Source organism: Styela clava, chromosome 4 (genome assembly GCF_964204865.1).
Source record: "Styela clava chromosome 4, kaStyClav1.hap1.2, whole genome shotgun sequence".
NCBI classification, from domain to species: domain Eukaryota; kingdom Metazoa; phylum Chordata; class Ascidiacea; order Stolidobranchia; family Styelidae; genus Styela; species Styela clava.
This window is the reverse complement of record NC_135253.1, coordinates 11668914-11689425: the sequence shown is the minus strand read 5'-3', so window position 1 is coordinate 11689425 and position 20512 is coordinate 11668914. Positions and strand designations below refer to the sequence as shown.

Sequence of the window (20512 nt, the reverse complement as noted above, 5' to 3'; positions counted from 1 at the left end):
CTTTCCTTTTTTGTTATGTTAATTTTACCTGTCTACATTTTTTCAGTTGTAAATAATGACACGCCTACAATTCTGCCAAGAATTTTAACCTTTTCGCCTCGCCGCACACAAAGGTCAAATTCTACTAGCTTCACAGCGGTGATATATCCTTTCATTAGTTTACGCGTGTGGTGCGCAGTGTGTTATTGTGGTGTTTTTTTAGCTAGCACACGGGTCAGTTGATAGCGCTTGGAGCATACCAGTTAGATTCAACAAAATTGATGGTTTTCTATGATTTAATGGAATAAATTTATTAAATTTTGATAGAAAGATGTCGAGGCATTGCCGGTGATGGTAAGATTTCATCGCCGAATGGCAAATAAACCTTGTTTACGTTGGACACCAACGTCATGGATATTATTGTTCGTCAGTGGTTTTGTAATGGGTAAGTTGATTTCCGTAACTGTAAGATATGTGGATGTGTTCAATTTCAGCTCTTTGATTTAACACTTTTTCATAAATTAATTGTGCATTCTAGACCAAATTATAGTTTATACAGATATTTAACACACGATTGCTACGAGACGCGATTAGTTTATTTCTCTCTAATAAATATTCAAATAGGCAAACTGGACATAGTATAACGTCTGAGTTAATGGAATATTATGCGGCTATGTAGCTCAATGAAATCGCGCAATGTTGTGTCGACGCGTTATTGCGTTATATGAAATGACACATTTCCGAATGTCGCGTGTTTATGATATCACACGCCTCAAGACTGTAATATAAATGTTAAGTGACTTATGGTCCTACATTGCTTCAAAAATGCCTTTCATGTACTTTCGAATTGCATAATCACATATCATCCAATACGCTCAGTTAATTTGGACAGATATCCCGAAGGCTAGATTGTGAAAAAATGTATTGATTATTGCTGTCTATAGCTTGAACTCATGGCCACGTTACAGAGCATTTTCAAACAATAGGCACCAATTACTTGACATTGTCGTCAAATGGATGCATGCGGATTAACGACTAATGAATGATGAGTGATACTTGGAAACTAATCTCGTATAATACGGTGCTCCACAGCTCTTTCGTGGCAATTTTTAAGTTTTATCATCGCTTCTGTTATTGTAATACCGCTTACAAACACTATATACTCATATATTGATTCAAGTATCTTATTTACTGCGGTAATGTTATTTGAGACTTTTGCAAAAAATCACGAAACGAATTTTTAAAATCTCAGGCCGTATCATAGCAACACTATCCACTTCGGAAATTTAATTAGAAAAGATTTATTAGAACCACTATCGGACCAATATGCCAAGATAGCAAAATGAAAGTGGCTTTTAGAATATGATTATCTGAAACACGGTACTGTATCAATAACTGTATATTATTCATACACTAATCGAATAAATCCAAGTCATTAATTCTGAACCATACAAATTTCGACATCTGGCGAATTCATCATTCAGACATACGAGTTTGAAAGACGAGGAATTTTCCTCCCAATATGCGCTGTCCATTTGCTACGAGGAATTCGCTTGTGATAATCTGATTATTATCGTGAATGAAATGACCAATGTCCAAACCGTTACATGAATATTTTATGAGTTGGTCGATCAGTCGTCGTGTATTACAGATGATTGATAAAGATTACCTTGCCACAGAAATTTGGAATATCTGGATTAATTATTTTTTTTTTTCAATTTCAAAAGGGACGCAAAACACTCCGAACGTTAAATTGTTTTTGTGTGTTAGTTTACTACGAATTTTATCAATATCGTATTGACAAACCTATTTATTTTATGTTTATTGATGTTCCTAGGTCAACAAACGGATCTAAAATGTAACTATACCTCGGATACGGAATATGTGGGAAATGGAATGTTTGATGTCTATACTTTTGAAGTCGAAGAAGGAATTTTACTGGAGCCTGGAAAAATAATCGGAACTGTACGTTATTCATTATAGTAGGTTATGGCCAGATTACAAAAAGCTCAATATCGGTAGATATCGATCGTGTATCCTAATTTTCTTCCGATTGGAGAAATATTTCAACTGAGGGCATAACAGATGTGTCGCTATAGTGATAATCATCTTTTTACCACTATCTTCTTCTTACTCTTTAGTCATTGCAATCCTTATATCATGTTTGGCCTCTTAGAAACTTAGATAAATCTCTCTGTTCATAACCGCAGCTCATAAGCTGGCCGCAAAATTGTTGTCACAAGTGGTGCATTTGGTATGGCTTGTTTGGTACGTGACTGGTGCGTGATTATGACACTCATTGCATGGAAAACAGGACATGAAAATTGATACAGGATATGCCAAAAGCCAGTCACATCTATGTCACTGTTTCAGGATGTTTGTATCGTGTGATTTGTCTTGATATGAGTCGTTTGTTTTCTAATTTGCTTTCCAGCATTATAAAAACTAAGTGCTCGATTCTTTTTTTGCTAAACCTTGAAATGTTAATAAAAGTCACGGCTAGTAAGCAGTGGCATAATTATGTTATTTAATTCGGAAAACATTGTTCAATACAAACTTTCTTCTTTATTATTTCAAATTATTGTAGATAACCTTGCCAGTCGACAATTTTACGAACTCATTTGGATATGATGAGCCATACTTCAGCAAACCATACAACAAGAAATCATCGCCACTACCAAAGTATTTCGATATAAAATTTACAAATATTACGACTCTGCAAAATTCAACATCAACGACCACCAAGCCCAGAATCAAACGAGATGTAGCAACTGTGCGGCCCATCTCAGAACACATGTCTACCTTGGGGTCATTGGATTATTACCAGAATTTAACCTTTTACACCAATACGACTTTGCGTTATAATTCTGGTGCAATGAAACATATTGGCGTGACGTTGAAACCAACTACTGCTTCAAGTTTAACTACTGAATCTGTTACAAATATTGAGCTTGGTTCTCTTGTTTCGACTTCAACATCCAATGGCGGCACGTCGTTGCCAAACTTGACATCAGCACCTTTGAACTCGACGTCACATATTTCAGCGTCAACGTCACAAACCACGACGACACCAGCAACAACCTCTGATACAACGACGTCTGGATTTGTAACCAATGTTACGTCGCTACCAGTAACATCGAATATGACGTCAGCTATTACGACAGCCAGTACTCCCGCATCTCCAACTGAATGTGTCGTTGCTCAGATTTTACAGATATTTGATCTTGATCGAGAGAAGCAAGATACACATCATCTGACTATCAATGAAAACATTGGTGAAATGGTAAGTGAAGCTTCATCTTTGTCCTAACTATAGTGGACATATGTCGAGAGAAAGTCTAGTCAAAATAAATTTAACTTGGCAAAGCGTCAGTCCGTGAGTTTAAAGTCGATAGAAAAAAAACTTGCAGATAATGTAAATTGCTCTTATATTTATTTTACTTTTTTCTCAATTTGGAAACTGAAATGTTAAGAATTGTTCGCCATTATTGCGATTAATATAATAATAATAATATTGTGAGAAAAAATTCTTCTCTGCGCGCAAGTCGGGTAAAATAAAATTGAAACAAAATTACAAAACTGAATCTTCGGACAATTCCCCATTGTTGACAAGACATAATTATCGAATTTCACAATTAGCACTATTCAGCTGTGACTGCCGAAGTTAAAGTTAAGGAAAAGGGCGATAAATTAACAATGATCTCACACAAAATAGCCCGCTCTTTATTTCTGTGTATACCAAATAGATTAAAATCTTATACATCTCCACAGAAACCGCTTTCAAATGAAATAGTTCTGGATTAATTAACGGATGTCACTTAGATTTAAAAAGAAGCTTTCATTAAAACATATAACTAAAGGTCAAATCGACGTATTTATTACCAATAATTTTAGGTGTTTATACAATCAAAAATGGAAAATGACTCGGCGAAATACAACAGATGATGTATGTGCCGTATGTGGCACTCACCACAAGGATGCATGTTATTTTTACTTTTCACGGTAAATTATTGGTTGCGATCCTGATAAGAAAACATTAACATTAAAAAAACGGAAATGGCTTCAAGATTTATTCAGCTCTCTGTGTTTCAGAACCCATTCGATTAGGTATTTATGAAAGTGAGAGATTCAGAAATCTTATCCGTGAATAAGTCATTGTTAAATGATATATAAGTTAGTCACTGTCATTAGCATACTCATCAAAAACGCGATGACGTTTTGCAAGCATCGAACTATAAACCGTAAAAATACAATTAGGCGTTTGTTCAGTCAACCTATACTTTGATTCTGGTTATATATATATATCGAAAGCAAGTTTTGTCGATATGCCATAATTTGAAGTATTCTAGAAATTTGCGATATATATATGGTTCTCATGACGTCGCTATTTGTTTTGACTCAAGGTCATGGACTTTTGGTTGTTTACATAAACATTTATATCGGGTAACCCGGTTTCCGCAGGTTTAACCAAACCGTAACACGATAAAAGACTGTTACATAAAAGCGACGACAACTTTACATTGATTTTACAGTATTTTCATTCTTGCATTTAACTTTATTACAAGGTTTCTGTCACCGAAATTCTTCATCTGAACTGAAATTCCGTCAAATATGGTTCATAACATATTGGCCCGTCTCCTATATCTCACATACGCTACTGTACCGGTAGCAGTTATTCAGCCGAATTTCATGTCAATTTCAAGTGCCCTCACCGTTAACAATAAACTAACTAGGCTACATAAATTTGCAATTGATTGGTACATATACAACACAACATTGACATATATATATACATATACAACATTAACAAAACAATCCTTAGTTAGGTACATTTGGTGTCTAATATACACAACGACGCGTAAAATTGTCTTCGTCACATGTGAAGATAAGCGTCATTCCTGTGGCATTCCGTAAGGTTTATTGCGTGAATTCCCATGAGATTCTTTTTGGTTTAATTTTATATTTATGCAGATGTATGTGACATATTGCACAGTTTATCAATGTTATAAGTACTCAGTACAGAGACGAAGATTTTATCTATCCACCCTAAAGGTTAGATTTATATGCAAATAAAGTCTAACAAACTGTAAAATTTCATAGCATATAGGATACCCTGTTTCAATAATAGTGGTGACGGATAATAGTGGTTTTGTGCGTAATTTAATGATATAGTATTTCAGTGAAAACAAATACAAATCAATTCTGATATTTGTCGATAAAAATTTATAATGCACAATATGCGTCATAAAATAACTGGGCATAAATGTATACAATTGTTATGATTTTGTCGAATCAAATCTCAAATCTACCAACGGATTTCTTTGTTTCGCTCTTTATCACCTAAAACCTACGTCAACGAAACTTTGAAAATTTGTCTATTTTGGAAATACATTTGCAAACCAAACACTACAGTAAAATCGTGATCAAATCGGGAAATATATGGCGCATTTTTTGCACTGTGCCATTTCACACTCGTTAATCCTAATCGAGTTTTGACGAATAAATATTCGATAATATAAATCAAAGACTTTTCCGTGTTTTCACACATTCCATATATTTGGACACGCAACGGCGAGATAGATTGTTTTGCTAAATCGTTGATTTTATTGTTTGTCTTGTTGCTATTGCGACTTTTTTGGTGCGGGAAATCGCTTTTCTCCTTAACTAAACTCTTGTTTAATACCCAAATATTCTATTAAATCTATAATTATTTTAATGTGCTAATATATTCCCATCTTGTCATTAAAAAATCCCATGGGGATTTAATTTCGAGACATATCACTTTTTTAATCTCTGCCTTGAAACGGAAATACCTAAATATAGTATCGATATGTTGCATAATTTGAATATATTCATTTCCCTGGTGGCCATAGCGGTTTAGCCAGTAAGAAGATTGGTTCGAATCCAAAGCCCATCAAAATATAGCGAAGCAAAATAAGCAGACTATCCGGCATACATGGCCGTAGCTATAGACTTGTGAAAATGTTGGTAAAATCGTTCTAACTGACTTTTAATCCTACTTACTGTTAGAGTTTATTACAAAAAGTATACTGGATTAGAAAAAAGTTCGAATGGCGAAAAATACGAATACGGATTTAATCCGCACTATTTTTAAATAAATCTGAGTTTTCACTGTAAACAAGAAAAATCCATATTTTATGGTAGTCCTTTACGGGCGATTAGGAGTATTCGGCGACATTCCTTAGCTGGCCGTTATTTTTTAAACACAATTGCAATTGAAGCTCGAAAATCGCTGGAATTGTCGTTAATCTTCTTGGTAAGACTGCAAAATTGAATTGTCCCAAAACTTTTTTTTACCTGCAGTTCTGTTATAACGTTCTTATTTTTATCATTTATTTGTACAGGGGTTGCCAACCATTGTGAAGTTGAAAGTGACTGATGTAAACGACAACAGCCCCATATTTGTAAACGAAAGTTTATCCTCAAGAATAACTAAAGACATTCAGTACGGTATGCTCGAATATGTATACAGTACATTAAAATATTTTGTTTTCCGCTGTCCTTGGAAAGATATTTCCTAAGTCATTTTAAAATCGCTGTATATGTTGACTAGACGGATGATGTAGGTCTGAACTCTGAATCATATCCAGTTCTTTCGCTGCCAAATGGCGGGAAACAAGACTAAACGCTGAATTCTTGTTTGAAGATTAGGGTTTTCCAAGTATATTTGTAAAATTTTGTTGGCCACCTTATACTATTGCAGTTTAAATAACACAAAAAAAGCATACCATTGTCAGTTGTGGATATCTAAAAACAATCAAAACGCCAACCTTGTCATTTGAGTCGAAAAAGATCACAAATGGATCCCGTTTTCCGAAGGCTCGGTTATATTTTTTTTTATAAAATGAGCTCTACCCGCGTATGTGTATGTTTTGTCATACTTGGTTGAAACTTACAATTGGAGGAAGTTGAAATGATTCGTTTTTTGTTTGTATGGGGCTTGGTATATGATGAGAAAACGAATGTCATGAATGGAATAAGATGGGACTAAACAACACTATAAACGCTCCCTAAAAATTCCGCAAAATATATAAAGTACAATTGATCCAGGAATGTTTTATTGTCAATATATACATTTACGTAGCTCGAACAAGACTATATTTTGACGTACGCAGCGCTTGACAGGCAATTGTATTGTCAATGTATCCATTCATGGTTCTTATTCAGGTCAAGTTGTTGCAGAAATCAAAGCAACTGATGCTGATATAGGAAAGAATGCGGATCTTCGATATGATATTCAAAGCTACAGTGAACGACGTGGCAACGAAAAAGGTATTTTTAATCTGCTCGAACGTCTTAGTTTGAAGAAATGATCAGCACGAACGTAAAATCCGTTTAGTGATGTGACAACTTTTCTACATTCATTGGAGCATTTATTCAAAAATGGATATAATATATATTTATGTTGCATTATATATGCATGCATTTCATACTAATTTTACTTTTGGAACTAATTTATTTCAGTTTTTTTTATTCGGACTAACTTCCAATTTCCAGTCTCGATCCCAGCCCAGAGGTGGCAACACAATACCGTCGTTCTTTACCGCTTCTGGTATTGCGTTTTCGATTTTTCTATGTTCGTGGAATACGTCGTTTAGCCCTGGGCTCGTAAAAAACCCGATTTTTGAAAGGAATGAAATGAATCACATTTATCATTCGATTTTGATTCGAGAAAATAAAAGGAATCGAAACACCGAATGTGGGTGGCTAATTTTGTTCAATATAACGTCAAACCTACGTGGGAGTCGTTAATGGTATTTTTTAATCAGTATAGAATAACGTAATATATTTACGAATATAGATTTTTTTAAAGTGGATCTTCAGTCCAGACAAACAATTGTCATTTATACGGCGTGGAATATGCAATATTTCCCACGGCAGAAATACCATCAACCAGGCTTTTCTGAAAAGAAGTTTATTTATTCTTTTATCGATTCTTGACTCCCTTTAGACACCGACACCCTTTATTTGGATTAATATTCCATATCGCGTGCCCGGGCCCACACAAACAATATTAGAATATAGAACGTACGCGCTTCATTCATCATGCCTTCCATCTCATACTGGCGATCCAGTATGGGCAATTTGGCATTACTGAATTTTAACAATAATCAGTTTGGCGATATAATTTGATAAAAAAAAATTTTCTTCACTGTTCACTTCTTCGTTATTCAATTCGGCAATCTATACAAAATTATGGATATGGTATGCCAATAATTTTTCTCTGGTCCGTTTCATTTACCAAGTAATTTATATTAACTTTTATTTTATATATCTCGTTGGTTGTGCGTGTGTATATGAATGTGTACGCATTCATATTATATTGTTAGGTGTGTGAAAACGTATTATCTACTTTGAAAATACCTTTTATGTAAATTTTGTACATTTTAAACCTTAAGTAAGGTTTAATTTGCTTTTTCAGTTTAATTTGTTTATTTTTTATCAAATGTTTTATGATGGTTTTAGAGCCAACTTAAATTTACACTTATATTCAGCAAGTCCAGATTTTCCAACATTCCTGATCCATGGGACATCTGGTTTAGTCATTTTATTTGGTTCACTGGACGACCTGAAACCACCTACACAAATTACCTTCAGCGTTGTCGTCAAAGATAGAGGAGATGAACTTGTGGGTAGGTTTAATTACGAAAAATTTGCATAATCAATCGAACACTGAAAATAAAGTCTACATAACTGCTGATATTTAGATTGAATGCGATATACTCTTATATGATGGGGTGTGGCGCTTCAAACGCGATTCTTATCTTTGTAAAACGCTATTTTGTGGCATCCAATCTGACGAACACATGCCCTGTGTCATTTTATTTTATCCTCGAAACATGATATCGACGACAGCACCGTATTATACCCAGAGGACATCGTTATTCGTCGGGATATGCGACCATTTTAATACTGTAGGATTATGTGATTTTTGCTAAGTATGTTTCGAAAATTGGTTGGAATCTGTTTTGGTTTTCTTCTTGATACTTTTTTACACCAATCGATAGAGAAACGCGCCTTCTTATTTGTTTCGGCTGATGATGTATTAAGTCTATCGATTAGCAACCTAGACTCATTTTGGGTTTACTGTGAAGCAAAGTCAGTAAATTAACCAAAATTTCGAATAACAACTATTGTTTTTGACTGCAAATCTACAAAACAACAGACGTAGTTTAAGTAGCAATACGTGTGGGGATTTTAATGTTATTTCCATCTGTTTGATGTTTAGTGATCAACTTCGACTCATTGTGGGTTTACTGTGAAGCAAAGTCAGTAAACTAACCAAAAGTTTGAATAAAAACCAGAGTTGTTGACTGCAAATCTACAAGATAACAGTCGGAGTTTAATTAAAAATACGGGTGGGGACTGTTTAGTAATTGTTGCCAAAATTGTGTCGAATAATCCAATTAAAATCAGTTCAACTATTGGTTACAATAATGTGGTATATATATATTTTTCTTCGCTGGATGTATTTACTCAATATTTAGGTAACCGAGCGACAGCTTCTGCTACAGTTTCTATCATCGATGACTCGTGGAAGCCTGATCCGATTGAACCATCCCAAGGTAAATTTTTTTTATAATATAAAAATCTGTATGTAGGCGGTTGGTATGGTTAATTAATGATGAACGGACAGCTGGTGACTCTGTCATTGACCATCGATGAGTGTGTTTCAATTTGATTAGCTTGTTTTAAAGTTATATTTGCAATTGGCTCGTAATCGTGCAGGAGTCCTGGGTTAGCCATGTGATTGAGTTCCTGTCGACTATCCCATCTCTTGCGATAAATATCGAGTCCCTATTACCTTACAGTGTATAACTTAACAGAACTGGTCCGTTGCTTCATCATCACATAAAGGACTAGGAAAAAGATATTGTGATTCCATTGGCGCCAAGTAGGAGGATTCAAGCAATTTTTTCACTCCAATAGGTGAATGCGATAAAACATTCCAAAAGCGATTTCATCGGTTTTTTGTATTCGATACGAGGCGTTACAAAATTGTACTCTAACTTGTAGTTACAATATACGACTATTGGCTACTGTGACCGCAAACCAATCTTTGTATACAAAGCATTTTTCTTTCGAATGCGTAACGTTAACGGTATTCTCTTTCACAACGTCATTTTATTATGGTTTTAGTTTCTGGTGGCGTAATAGCCGGTTGCGTTATGGGAGGAGTTGTATTCTTGGGAATATGTATCTTTCTTGTTGTTCATTGTGCAAGGAAACGATTCATTCGCCAAAACAACGGACAACTGGAATTCATGTTAGACGATGGTAAGTAAATATTTACGTATGGTAATTTAGCGAGGATTTGGTTCCAATTTTACAAACACAGTTTGTCTGAACTAGCCAATGATTACAAAACAGCTTCATCTATCTGTATCATGCGATAAAAATGGTTAAGTTAGGGGTTATGATCTAATATGCCATCTACGACACATTGTATATGGATGTTATACATACAGAACGACCCAAAAAACAGATCCCAAGAACTTCTCAATTATTTTTACGAAAATGAAGAAATTCATTTTACACTCTGACACTGATATGGGCAAACTACGAGTTTAAGGAATTTGTTGAGATTGCCATCAAATTTAGATTTGACACGAGGCTTATTGTTTTCCACTTTTGCTTTTATAAAACTGTAAATATTGCTCGTGAAATGAATTTTTACATAACACTTACATAGCCCGCCAGTCTAGGTGAGCAAAATGCTCCCCTGATACAAAAACCTTGCCCACCCTGTCTAACACGTTAATTCTAACCTAAAGTTTCTGTGATCTAGAAGGCTTTGAGCAAGACTTATGCTTTTTCTAGAATAGTTCCAAATGACCTGTTTGGTTTTGTTTTTGGGCCACCCTGTATCTTTTACAACTGATATTTGCAAAGAGCGACTTGAACCAAATCATGTGCTTCGAAATTAAACTTGAACAGATGGTGCACGTCACAATTCAAAGCAACTATCTACACACTGAGCGTAGGCGAACGCAACTGAACGATGCACACGTCGTGATTGGTCTCTATTCAGCCGTTGCTAATGATCTAATGCTTCCGTAAACAGTTTTTAATTAGGCATTAAACTGAATGTCTCATACGCGGAAGGTGACAAATTAAGACTGGTTGTGAATATTTCATTATTGCAATTGGCAACGGCAATATAATACTATAATACTATGTTATTACTTGTGGTTTTTGTATTGGCAAACAATGCATTACACTGCTAAAACCTATACCTAAATATTAATTTTAGAAAATCTGATTTCCGCATAATGGATAGAAGATGGCGAATTCACTCAACAAAAGAATATTGAATTTGTCATTTGAATTCTAAATACGGCAGAAATGGATGAAGAAACAGACTGAAAGACCGAATCAATTTGAATGCTTTGGATCCAAATCCTAGATGTGTAAAAATAGGTCCAACTCGAACTGAAACTACCAGCGAAGCAGTAGCTAAAAAGCGTTGCATGCTGCCTTCCTTGAATTTCCGAGCATGTGATATGCACTACGAGTTACAATTCCATTAAAATTGCTCATCTCATATTTTGCGATCGTTAAACGTGTAATAACGCCTGGACATTTTACAGCTTTTTTTCAGTAACTTTATACTCGAGACTAGGTCCAGACCAAAAAATCTGGCGTTTCATTAGTTAATCGGTCTCTTGATATCCGATATGAGGTCACCGGAAAATTTTGTTTCCAATTACCCTGAAATAGTTTACACATGCACAAACCCTTCTGAAGACTCCCGACTTGGCAACTTATTTTTGACGCTTTCTCTGCTTCCTTTTAAATCAACACTTTTATTACTGTTTTCGAATTCTCTTTATGTATGCAGTAGTTTTATTTGTTGTCCTTATTTTTTGTCGAATAATTGCGTATCATTATCCTATACTTTTCTATATATATACATAGGCTACTGCATCATTTATAATCCTCGATCGATGGAATTATTATTATTACTGTGATTTCGCTACCTTTAGAATGATAAAGGTTGTGGAGGCCAGGTATTTGAACTATACTTTTTGAGGGAGTCTGATATCGATTACTGACAAGTGACTTGAATGATGTTTAAAATGAAATGTTATCGGCTTTATGTTCTTCTTAACATATAGGACCATTGAAATTTCTAAATGACATTGAATATGGGTCTTATGATTCAGAGATCGGGCAACAGCCTTGACCCGTTGATTTCTGAAACAAACATGCTGGTTATTGGTTTGCTAGCTATGCGTTTTCTGCTTTCCTGTTTTGTCTTCAACAGTTTTATATTTTAGATTAATTATTGAGATTTGTAAAACCTCGTTGGAAAAAGATGGGTGAAAGGTAATTTATTGTTTTTAATACTATTCTATGCATTTTGTCTTCGTTTTACTCGCTTATTGAAATATATATTTTAGATTTGCACTCGAATTTTAAAGAAGCATATCTTTGACTGTTAATACAATTTGGAATAAGAATGTTTCTGAATTTTTTTCTTTTTCACAGTTTGTATTTACTAATGGGAGGTTTCTGAGTTTGATCGGTCGGCATAAAATGTAGGCTTCATTGAGACAGTGATAGAAACTGCACGAGATGGACAATTTCAGGAAAAAATTAACTGGTGTTTGTCTGGTATAATTCAAATATGACGGAGTGGTTTAGTTATTAGAAGAATATTTTCAGGAAAGTCGTCATCAACAGTAATAGAATGATATTTTTTAACTACCGTTATTCTTCAAGCCAAGATTGAAACTTGGTCGGAAAACTCATTTCACAGTGGTTTAGACCTGACATAATTATATATATATGGCTTCTCCTCTTGGCATTAAGGTTGTGCTCCTAAAATGCGTAGCAGAAAGAAGAGGTACGTATTCAGTCATGTAAAAATGTTAAAAATTATTGCTAACCCATACGTATCACTAAACACTCTATGGGAACGAATTGGGGTTTCAATAGAGTATATATATATATTAGGAAACATAAGAATTACAAGCCAAACTTTCGCCACGGCAACTAATAACCTCTGGTCTTTCTGTAGCGAATTAACGTAAATTTGGCTAGTTTGAGCTTGTTCGTTAATTCGCTAGTCAGATTTTCCCATCTGTGACGTCTCATGTGGCATACCACAGGTTTCACGTACCACACACCAACGAGTCAATGTGAACAAATCTGAATTAACTGCGCAGCATGTGTCCGTGTCCTAAGATATTTAACACAAAAGAGATTATATTATCTTCAGAAAGAAACACTATGAACAGGAAATCAGAAATTTCGGGAATGCTCATTTTACATTTGGCAATCTCAATTTGGTGATGGATCGTTTGGCGCTTCATCATCAACCCATTAGATTTACTGCAATGTATACTAGAAAATGTGCCTGAAACATGACAAGATTAACTCGAAGTTAATGAATTTGGAATATCGATATATTGTATCATGAACTATAATGCTTGGTTATTTATACACGAATTTGAAGTTTGAGAACCTGTTTAATGTAGACCAGTGGTTCCCAAACTTTTTGTACCATCGCCCCCCTACAGTAGTTTATACAACTTCATCGCCCCCCGGCACTGCAAAAATATTGAAAGTCTGAAACGAATATATTACAGACCAAATACGGAGTCAAATCATAGTTTATAGTGTTTTTGATTGAGATGGATGAGCTTGGTGTTCTTCAGCGAGTTTTTTATTATATATAAAATTATTACCCCGTTTACTAATGGAAAGGCGATTTAGTTGTTTTGATATCAATAGTGTCACGGCTGAAAACCCCCTTTACACCATATCAGAAGTCGGAAATGAAAGCATCCAGGGTTCTATCTTCTCAAAAACCGCCGTTTACTCTTGCCTTATAGCATTTAACTCCCAAATTCACCCCGTTTCACATAAAAAAATAAGAAAACAAAATTAATTTTTCAAAACTTATATTAATGAATCAGGTACATCTCATTTATCCCTACAGCCTGATGACCTTCACCGAAATACATGATATATAACGGTCTTCGGTTAAATCCATCCCCCATTCCTCATCCTACCACGTCCTCCAGTCCGATCACCAGTCCATAGAATTAATCAGCCATTTGTTTTGGATTTGTAAACTTGGATGGCTCAGGGGTCGGCAAATTTCAAGTCGCTTGCGGGACAAAATTTAGAGTTGCTATTCTTTTGCGGATCGCATATATTTTTTGAATGTTAAAAACGGAACTTCGTGCAAAAACTGCGACAATTCGTGAACTCCACTCAGTCGTCTTATTAAAAAATTATTACAATGACATTTAATGTGACGCCAAGATTGGAAGATTTTCTGAATGAGCATAACTAATCCTAGTTCTTTGCTTGTTCTTTGTAATGTTCATTACAAAAATGATTGTTCGCACAAATATGTACTTCCAAACATCGAAGTGAATATTTTTGCATGGTTTGTGAAATTTTGATAAAGAAGATACATTCTTTCAAAAATTAAGCAGTGATGAATCTCTCGAATAGAATATGAATTTAATTTCCCCATTGCAATACAATATATTCGTATATTTACTGCGCTATTGAACCCCTACATTCAGCATCAGCTTTTCTGCGTGTTTTCATTTGTCTAATTATTATAATTATAAATTGTAAGCTCGTTAAACGAGTATCTGTTTAATAGAATTTTTAGGATATAATAAAATTTAGTCTAAACGTGTCTCACGATAAATTCTGTTACTTAAAAAAATGTAATTTACCACTCGAGCGTAGATTATAAATATAATTAATTCATCGTCAAAACCGCCGTTTGGATGTTTCCCCGGGCATAGACTTCCCTGTTTACTTCGTGACATTAGCCAATCAGCAAGATGCAAAAACAAACGTAACAATGGCCGCTTTCGCATCCGCTCAGACAGATTTTCAGACGTGGTCTTGAACATTACCCCATTTTCGCGTTTTCGAATTATATTCGTTAGTTTTTAGTTGTTTTCCGGATTTTACATATAAATCAAATAAGTCAATGATCACTTTGTCTTCCTAGGAGTTTCAGTTTAATTACAGTAATCAAAAATTAGTATAGAAATAGCTGTGGTAGACTTGTCTAAAATTCTTTATCGGTACTTTTAAAAAACAGATTGTTGTATGCGATGAATCTTAATTATGGTTTGAAACAAATACCCCATTTTACAGGCAACAACTCGCGAAACCACTCATAAAATAAGCACTGAAAATTTTAAAATATTAAAGCATAGAAAGAATTTTTAGGGGTCAAAGGTCGGGAAAGGTCCATTCAATGATGCGTGCTGGGCCAGATTATTTTACTCCGGCCGTATTTTTTGAACTACTAGGATACGCAAACTAACGTACCTCACTGCGAAGCCGAGTCCAGCAATCCTTTCACGCGTTTCAAATCTACGAAATCACGCAGAGTACAGTACCGTAATCAAGTGCACGACAAACATGTTTTGCAAATCGCCCCCCTATCGCCCCTTTTGGCGCTTTTCGCCCCCCTATCGCCCCCTTCGACCTTTTCGCCCCCCTCTTTATTGTTTTCGCCCACCGGGGGGCGATATCGCCCACTTTGGGAATCACTGATGTAGACCACCTTGCGTTTGTTTTGATGGCATTACCCCTCGCGCACTCGCGCACGCGTTACATTGCAACTATTCACAATGACCGAAAACGCACATCTTTACGGTAAGTAGGCATCGGCAAGTTTGTCCCAGAATAACAGATGATGAAAAAATTGATAAAAACAAACAAATAATAACTGATCCCATAATCAGAATAGCAAAAATACATTGAGTAAGGTCTGCATCTTGCAGAATTTAAATTGAAAAATAAAAGTGGTACGTTTTTACTCACCTTAAAATATGAAATTAATTCACACACCCACACCCAAAGGGTATTTAGGGAAAGGTAGCACAATTTGTAACTTACTATGAAATGTGTTATGTATTTGACTGACCATCTACATCACATCTCAAAGTTAGAAGGAGTGTTCGAAATTCCAGGGGAACCGCTTTACAGATGTTACCCCGATCCTTTGGCCAGAAGAAATTGTACTATTGCTTCTTTTCTGGTTGACGAAACGATAAATCCCCCCCTCCTTCTCTCTTTCTAAAACCATCAGTTTTATCGAAACATTCAACCGCGTGGCTCTTACAGATGCTCGTAGCAAATTTAAGGCTAGTCAATCGCAGCTAATCAGAGGTTTATTTTTAATCGTTACAACAAAACTAAAGCTATTAGAAAGGCGTAATGACAACTAAGTTATCTAACTCGCAACTAATTTTTGTAATTTTTGAAATCACGACTCACAAATTGGACGCATAATCGCGAAGACGCGCCAAAGCTTCCGTGGCGCACAGTTTTTCGCAAAATGTGGTTTTTCGCTATAACGAAAATCACGGTGTGTTTATGGTGTTTTGTGGCAAATTTCAATTAATGGCGTTACGGGATTTTTGTTTCATTGAAACATTGATTTACGCACAGCCTGACACAGTTACAGTATGGTAGATTTTTTAATTTTTTAGAGTTACCTTAATACCAGAAAGCCCTGATACCGCTGTACCGGTAACTTACTTTGCTGTTTCGGTGTTTACTGTTTTGGGCACATGTCTGCATAGATCTGTCTTTAGACTTGCCCACTTTCCTGTTTCCCATTTCTGCATTTACTAGATTTGACAGAAAATTGAAAAAAAAACTCAGTAACTTCAGAACTTGCTTGATTTTATTGTTTATTTTTGTGTAGCCCAGTTGATCAGACTTGTTTTATCGTAAAAATTGTTGCGCTTGAAACTTTTAATTCAGTACCGGTACCGGGGTACCAGTACTGCAGTACCGGTACCGGTACCGGTACCGTACAGCAGTAGACTAATTGGTACCGCCGGTACCGTAAAAGCAGGTAACTTCGGATGGTTTATAACTTCGGATGAAATTTTTAATCGTTCTTATCTCGACTAATTTGCGTCATATTGTGCTTATGACAGTTTCTATAGCGAGGAATTATATATCTAAATCTGTTATCATATTCAATTGCGCAGTTTAATTTATTTTATGATTAAAAAAATCATGTTTTAGCATAAAATTGACACTCCGTTTTCGAGCGGCTCAAATCGTGATTTCTACTGATGCTAACTTCGTCAAAATAGCATCATTCGATAGAGGGCGTTATCAATGTATATAGAAAATTAGACTGATCGCGAGATGTCGTATGAGACCCGATAAAAAATTAAAATTTGAATAATTTTTTTTATCACAATAATAGCATCTGACGCAAACGTTGAACTTGATGTCACCCTAACGTCGCTCACTTCGAGGACGACGTCACGTTGCGTCGCCGTTACAGGTTTGACGCCAGACATGCGGGCGCCGACGAGTTGGCGTAGATTTGAAAATAACAACGATATTTTGTTCGATTGATCAATATCGGCAAAATATACGCATCAACCATTTTCTGTGGATCGTAAATTCATGGCGTCAAATGCTGGAGATGTAATTTAATTAAATTTATTAAAAATGGCAATTAATGAAAAGCATATCCATTCGATTTGACGATTTCAAACTTCTCCATTTGGTACGGCAACATGGTTCAAAATAGAAAAATTGTGAGCAGTCGAGAAATATTGCGTAAATATAAAAATATATAACCAGCGATAAATAACAACAATCATTGCTGCAAGTGAGTTCCGTTTTGTGAATTTAACGAAAGTAATTTTAATAAAGTTGCCAATTGCCAAATCGGTGTTTTGTCGTGATTTATGCACGGCCGACATTTAAATAGGTCAATTTAATAAAGAGTGCTGTCATGTGCATGCTCAATAATATATATTGTGCGACTATACATGGTGTGACTGTGGAGTGTAAAAAACGCTATCAAAACATCATCGGCTATAACTAAATCGACTATGACCGGTGAATATTCGGATCTAATGTTACGATAAGAGAAAATAAAACGAGACATTTTAGTATAAAATCAACTTAAAAGTGCTGCGCCGGAAATCCCACGGTCGACATTATCATCGTCGCTCGCGACGTGGATTGAACATCTGGCATTTACGCAACGACGTAAAGCGTGTTTTGTCCTCACGCACGCACTTTTCGCTCTAGTTGCGGTGACGCAGGGAGGGGATACACCCATCCGAAGTTAGATATTTATTTGCGTCGTTACAGATCACAGAAAATGAGACAATTAAGACAGAAAAAATGATCCGATCATCGAGAAAATTATATGTAGATGAAGAGAATTACATCAATGTAATATATTTCAAGTTTGACGCGAATCGGACAACAATCGGCAGAGTTATTGATTAAAATATAGTGAAATCATCCGAAGTTAGCTGCTTTTACGGTACCTGTATTGAATTTTCAATTCAAGTAATGAATGAAGCCAAATAAGTCGAAGTTAATATTAGGCTATGGTGCAGCTCAGGGTATCCAAGGTTGTCAGCCGCGGGGGGCCACACTATTACAGTATTATTTTTGTATTGTTCGCGGGCCACAATAGGGCCAAGAATAGGTACCGGTACGGTAAACAGTGCAATACAAAACACTTTGGGTCTGGTATAGTTTAGTACCGCATCCACTTCTAGTTGGCGGATGGTCGTCCAAAACGCGCAGACGATAACCCGAAATCGAGCAAGCTACTTCTCTCGTTTTCCTGTTGCAACGATCACGATAGGAGAGAGATCGCCGGCTTTAGCAAGTTCTTATCGGCGGCGCAGATGCCATTTCGGGCGATTGTAATTATACTTTGGCGTGATGGTGACGTCGTAGTGACGTACCGTAATTTTTGGATGGCATAGTCAGGTGAGGGTTAGGAATAACATATGCAAAAATTGTTATAATATGCCCACTGGAAGTACTTGTGGTACTAAACTATACTAGACCCAACACTTTTATTGCCGAAACACATTACTGCATTAATTATTATTCGTCATTTATCAAGCTAAAACATGCGAAAACCACCAAAAAACTTACTGTAACATGCGAAAATCTTACTATACTACTATTTGCGGAGAAAGTGCCATAAAGAAAAAATGCCGTTTTAGATTGTCATTGACACAACTTGCAGACATAGTCTATCAAGCAGGCATTGTCTGAATGTGGTATTTCCCTCCCATATCACAGTATCAAGTCAAAAATCTGTTTGAATTGGTCAGATTTCTTTTCAAACTCATGTTTACAAAATAACTTACGAATAACTGTAGATTGATTGATTACTGTACCGAATTTCACCAAATTTGAGAGACAGGAGGGAAATTACTAAATTTTCTGACACATAGGCAACATTTTTTGTAATACTGTTTGGGCTGGTTTCAAAAAAAAAAACACAAGGCAGGAATTATATTGTTTGGTCATATTATTAATATTCAGTTATCAGGCATAGCCAACCTAGGTTATTTTTATGACTAAACAACACCGAATGCGATTTTTTGTTTACCTGCCGCCAGGGATGGCCATTTCCGAATACTAAACTATTCCGAATACATTCTAAAATAATGTTTTCGAATCTGGAATTCCGAATACATTCTAAAATCAAAAATAACACATTTTTATTTTAGTTGATTAAAACCCAGTAAATTAGGAAATAAGCTTCAATAGAAATATCAGAATGAAGCCACAGACCAACAGTATATGTACACAAAGTAATTGATAGTTTATAGCTATTAATAAAAAATAATAGCTACTTGTGACACAATCAGTTTATTAAATTTATTCACTTTGTACAAATGACCATATGAAAAGATAGCCAAGGAGTTGTCTGACGCTTTCTATCATTGGTACCATGATATTACGATAATAGTCAGTCTATTGACAAAAATACTACTTGTATTCAGATAATTGCCTTTAAAAATTCTAATATTTAAGCCTAGAGTATTCTACTACCTACCAGTATATTTGTATATAAATTTATGTGAACCATATTGTTATTATGTGTAACATATTGTTGTGTTTGGAGTTAGAAATAAATTAGTAGAGAATAGATGACCACCACTGCCAGCGCGCAGCCAGGATTTTCGAAATCGGAAATTCTCATTGCCGCCTGTAACACCCACCGCGATTCTGCGCTCGTTAAAAGGGCCGTCTTGTCAGCGTATAATGATCATTCTGTTACGTAAAATATTCAATCCATGACAACTACGAGATTCTAAAATATCTTTCGCGGTTGCTTCTTCTTACGTCAAAAAAAACAAACATTACTATTCGGTCCACGGCAATCTGTGACCTAAAATTACAAGATAAACTGCTTGATGTATTTAATTTTAATATGTATTTTTGCAATCTTGCCAACTCGTTATCGCCGTTAGAAAAATCTCAAATAATTATATAAAATCCTGTTAAGTGTAGAGAATAATTCATTTCATACAATGAATATACATATAAAGTTTAGCAGTAAATTAAAAATACATATTCATCACCGCGATTATGCCACCTGTTAAAAGAGTCGACTTTTACAACAAATAATATAACAACGAATATATATTTTTCTGTTGTGCAAAGTGATGAATTCGTGACCGACACGGGCATATTTAAAATATCCTGCTCTTATTAATTTAAT

General features: G+C 35.4%; 1 protein-coding gene across 1 annotated transcript; it reads left to right on the top strand.

Annotated features, from left to right (window-relative positions):
• Nucleotides 1–157: 157 nt before the first annotated feature.
• On the top strand, nucleotides 158–12466 carry LOC120326105 (uncharacterized). Its single transcript, XM_039392334.2, has 9 exons — nucleotides 158–424; nucleotides 1817–1944; nucleotides 2567–3262; nucleotides 6345–6450; nucleotides 7168–7272; nucleotides 8496–8633; nucleotides 9489–9566; nucleotides 10141–10278; nucleotides 11255–12466. Exons 1-9 carry the CDS (start codon nucleotides 331–333, stop codon nucleotides 11272–11274), a joined length of 1503 nt encoding a protein of 500 aa, XP_039248268.2. The 5' UTR covers nucleotides 158–330; the 3' UTR covers nucleotides 11275–12466.
• The last annotated feature ends 8046 nt before the right edge of the window (nucleotides 12467–20512 follow it).

Bases quoted from the DNA above. Each gene is read 5' to 3' on its own strand.
- LOC120326105 (XM_039392334.2), top strand. From the start codon at position 331: ATGGTAAGATTTCATCGCCGAATGGCAAATAAACCTTGTTTACGTTGG. The intron at 7,273-8,495 runs GTATTTTTAATC...ACTTATATTCAG, and splicing joins ACGACGTGGCAACGAAAAAG to CAAGTCCAGATTTTCCAACA. The intron at 8,634-9,488 runs GTAGGTTTAATT...CTCAATATTTAG, and splicing joins TAGAGGAGATGAACTTGTGG to GTAACCGAGCGACAGCTTCT.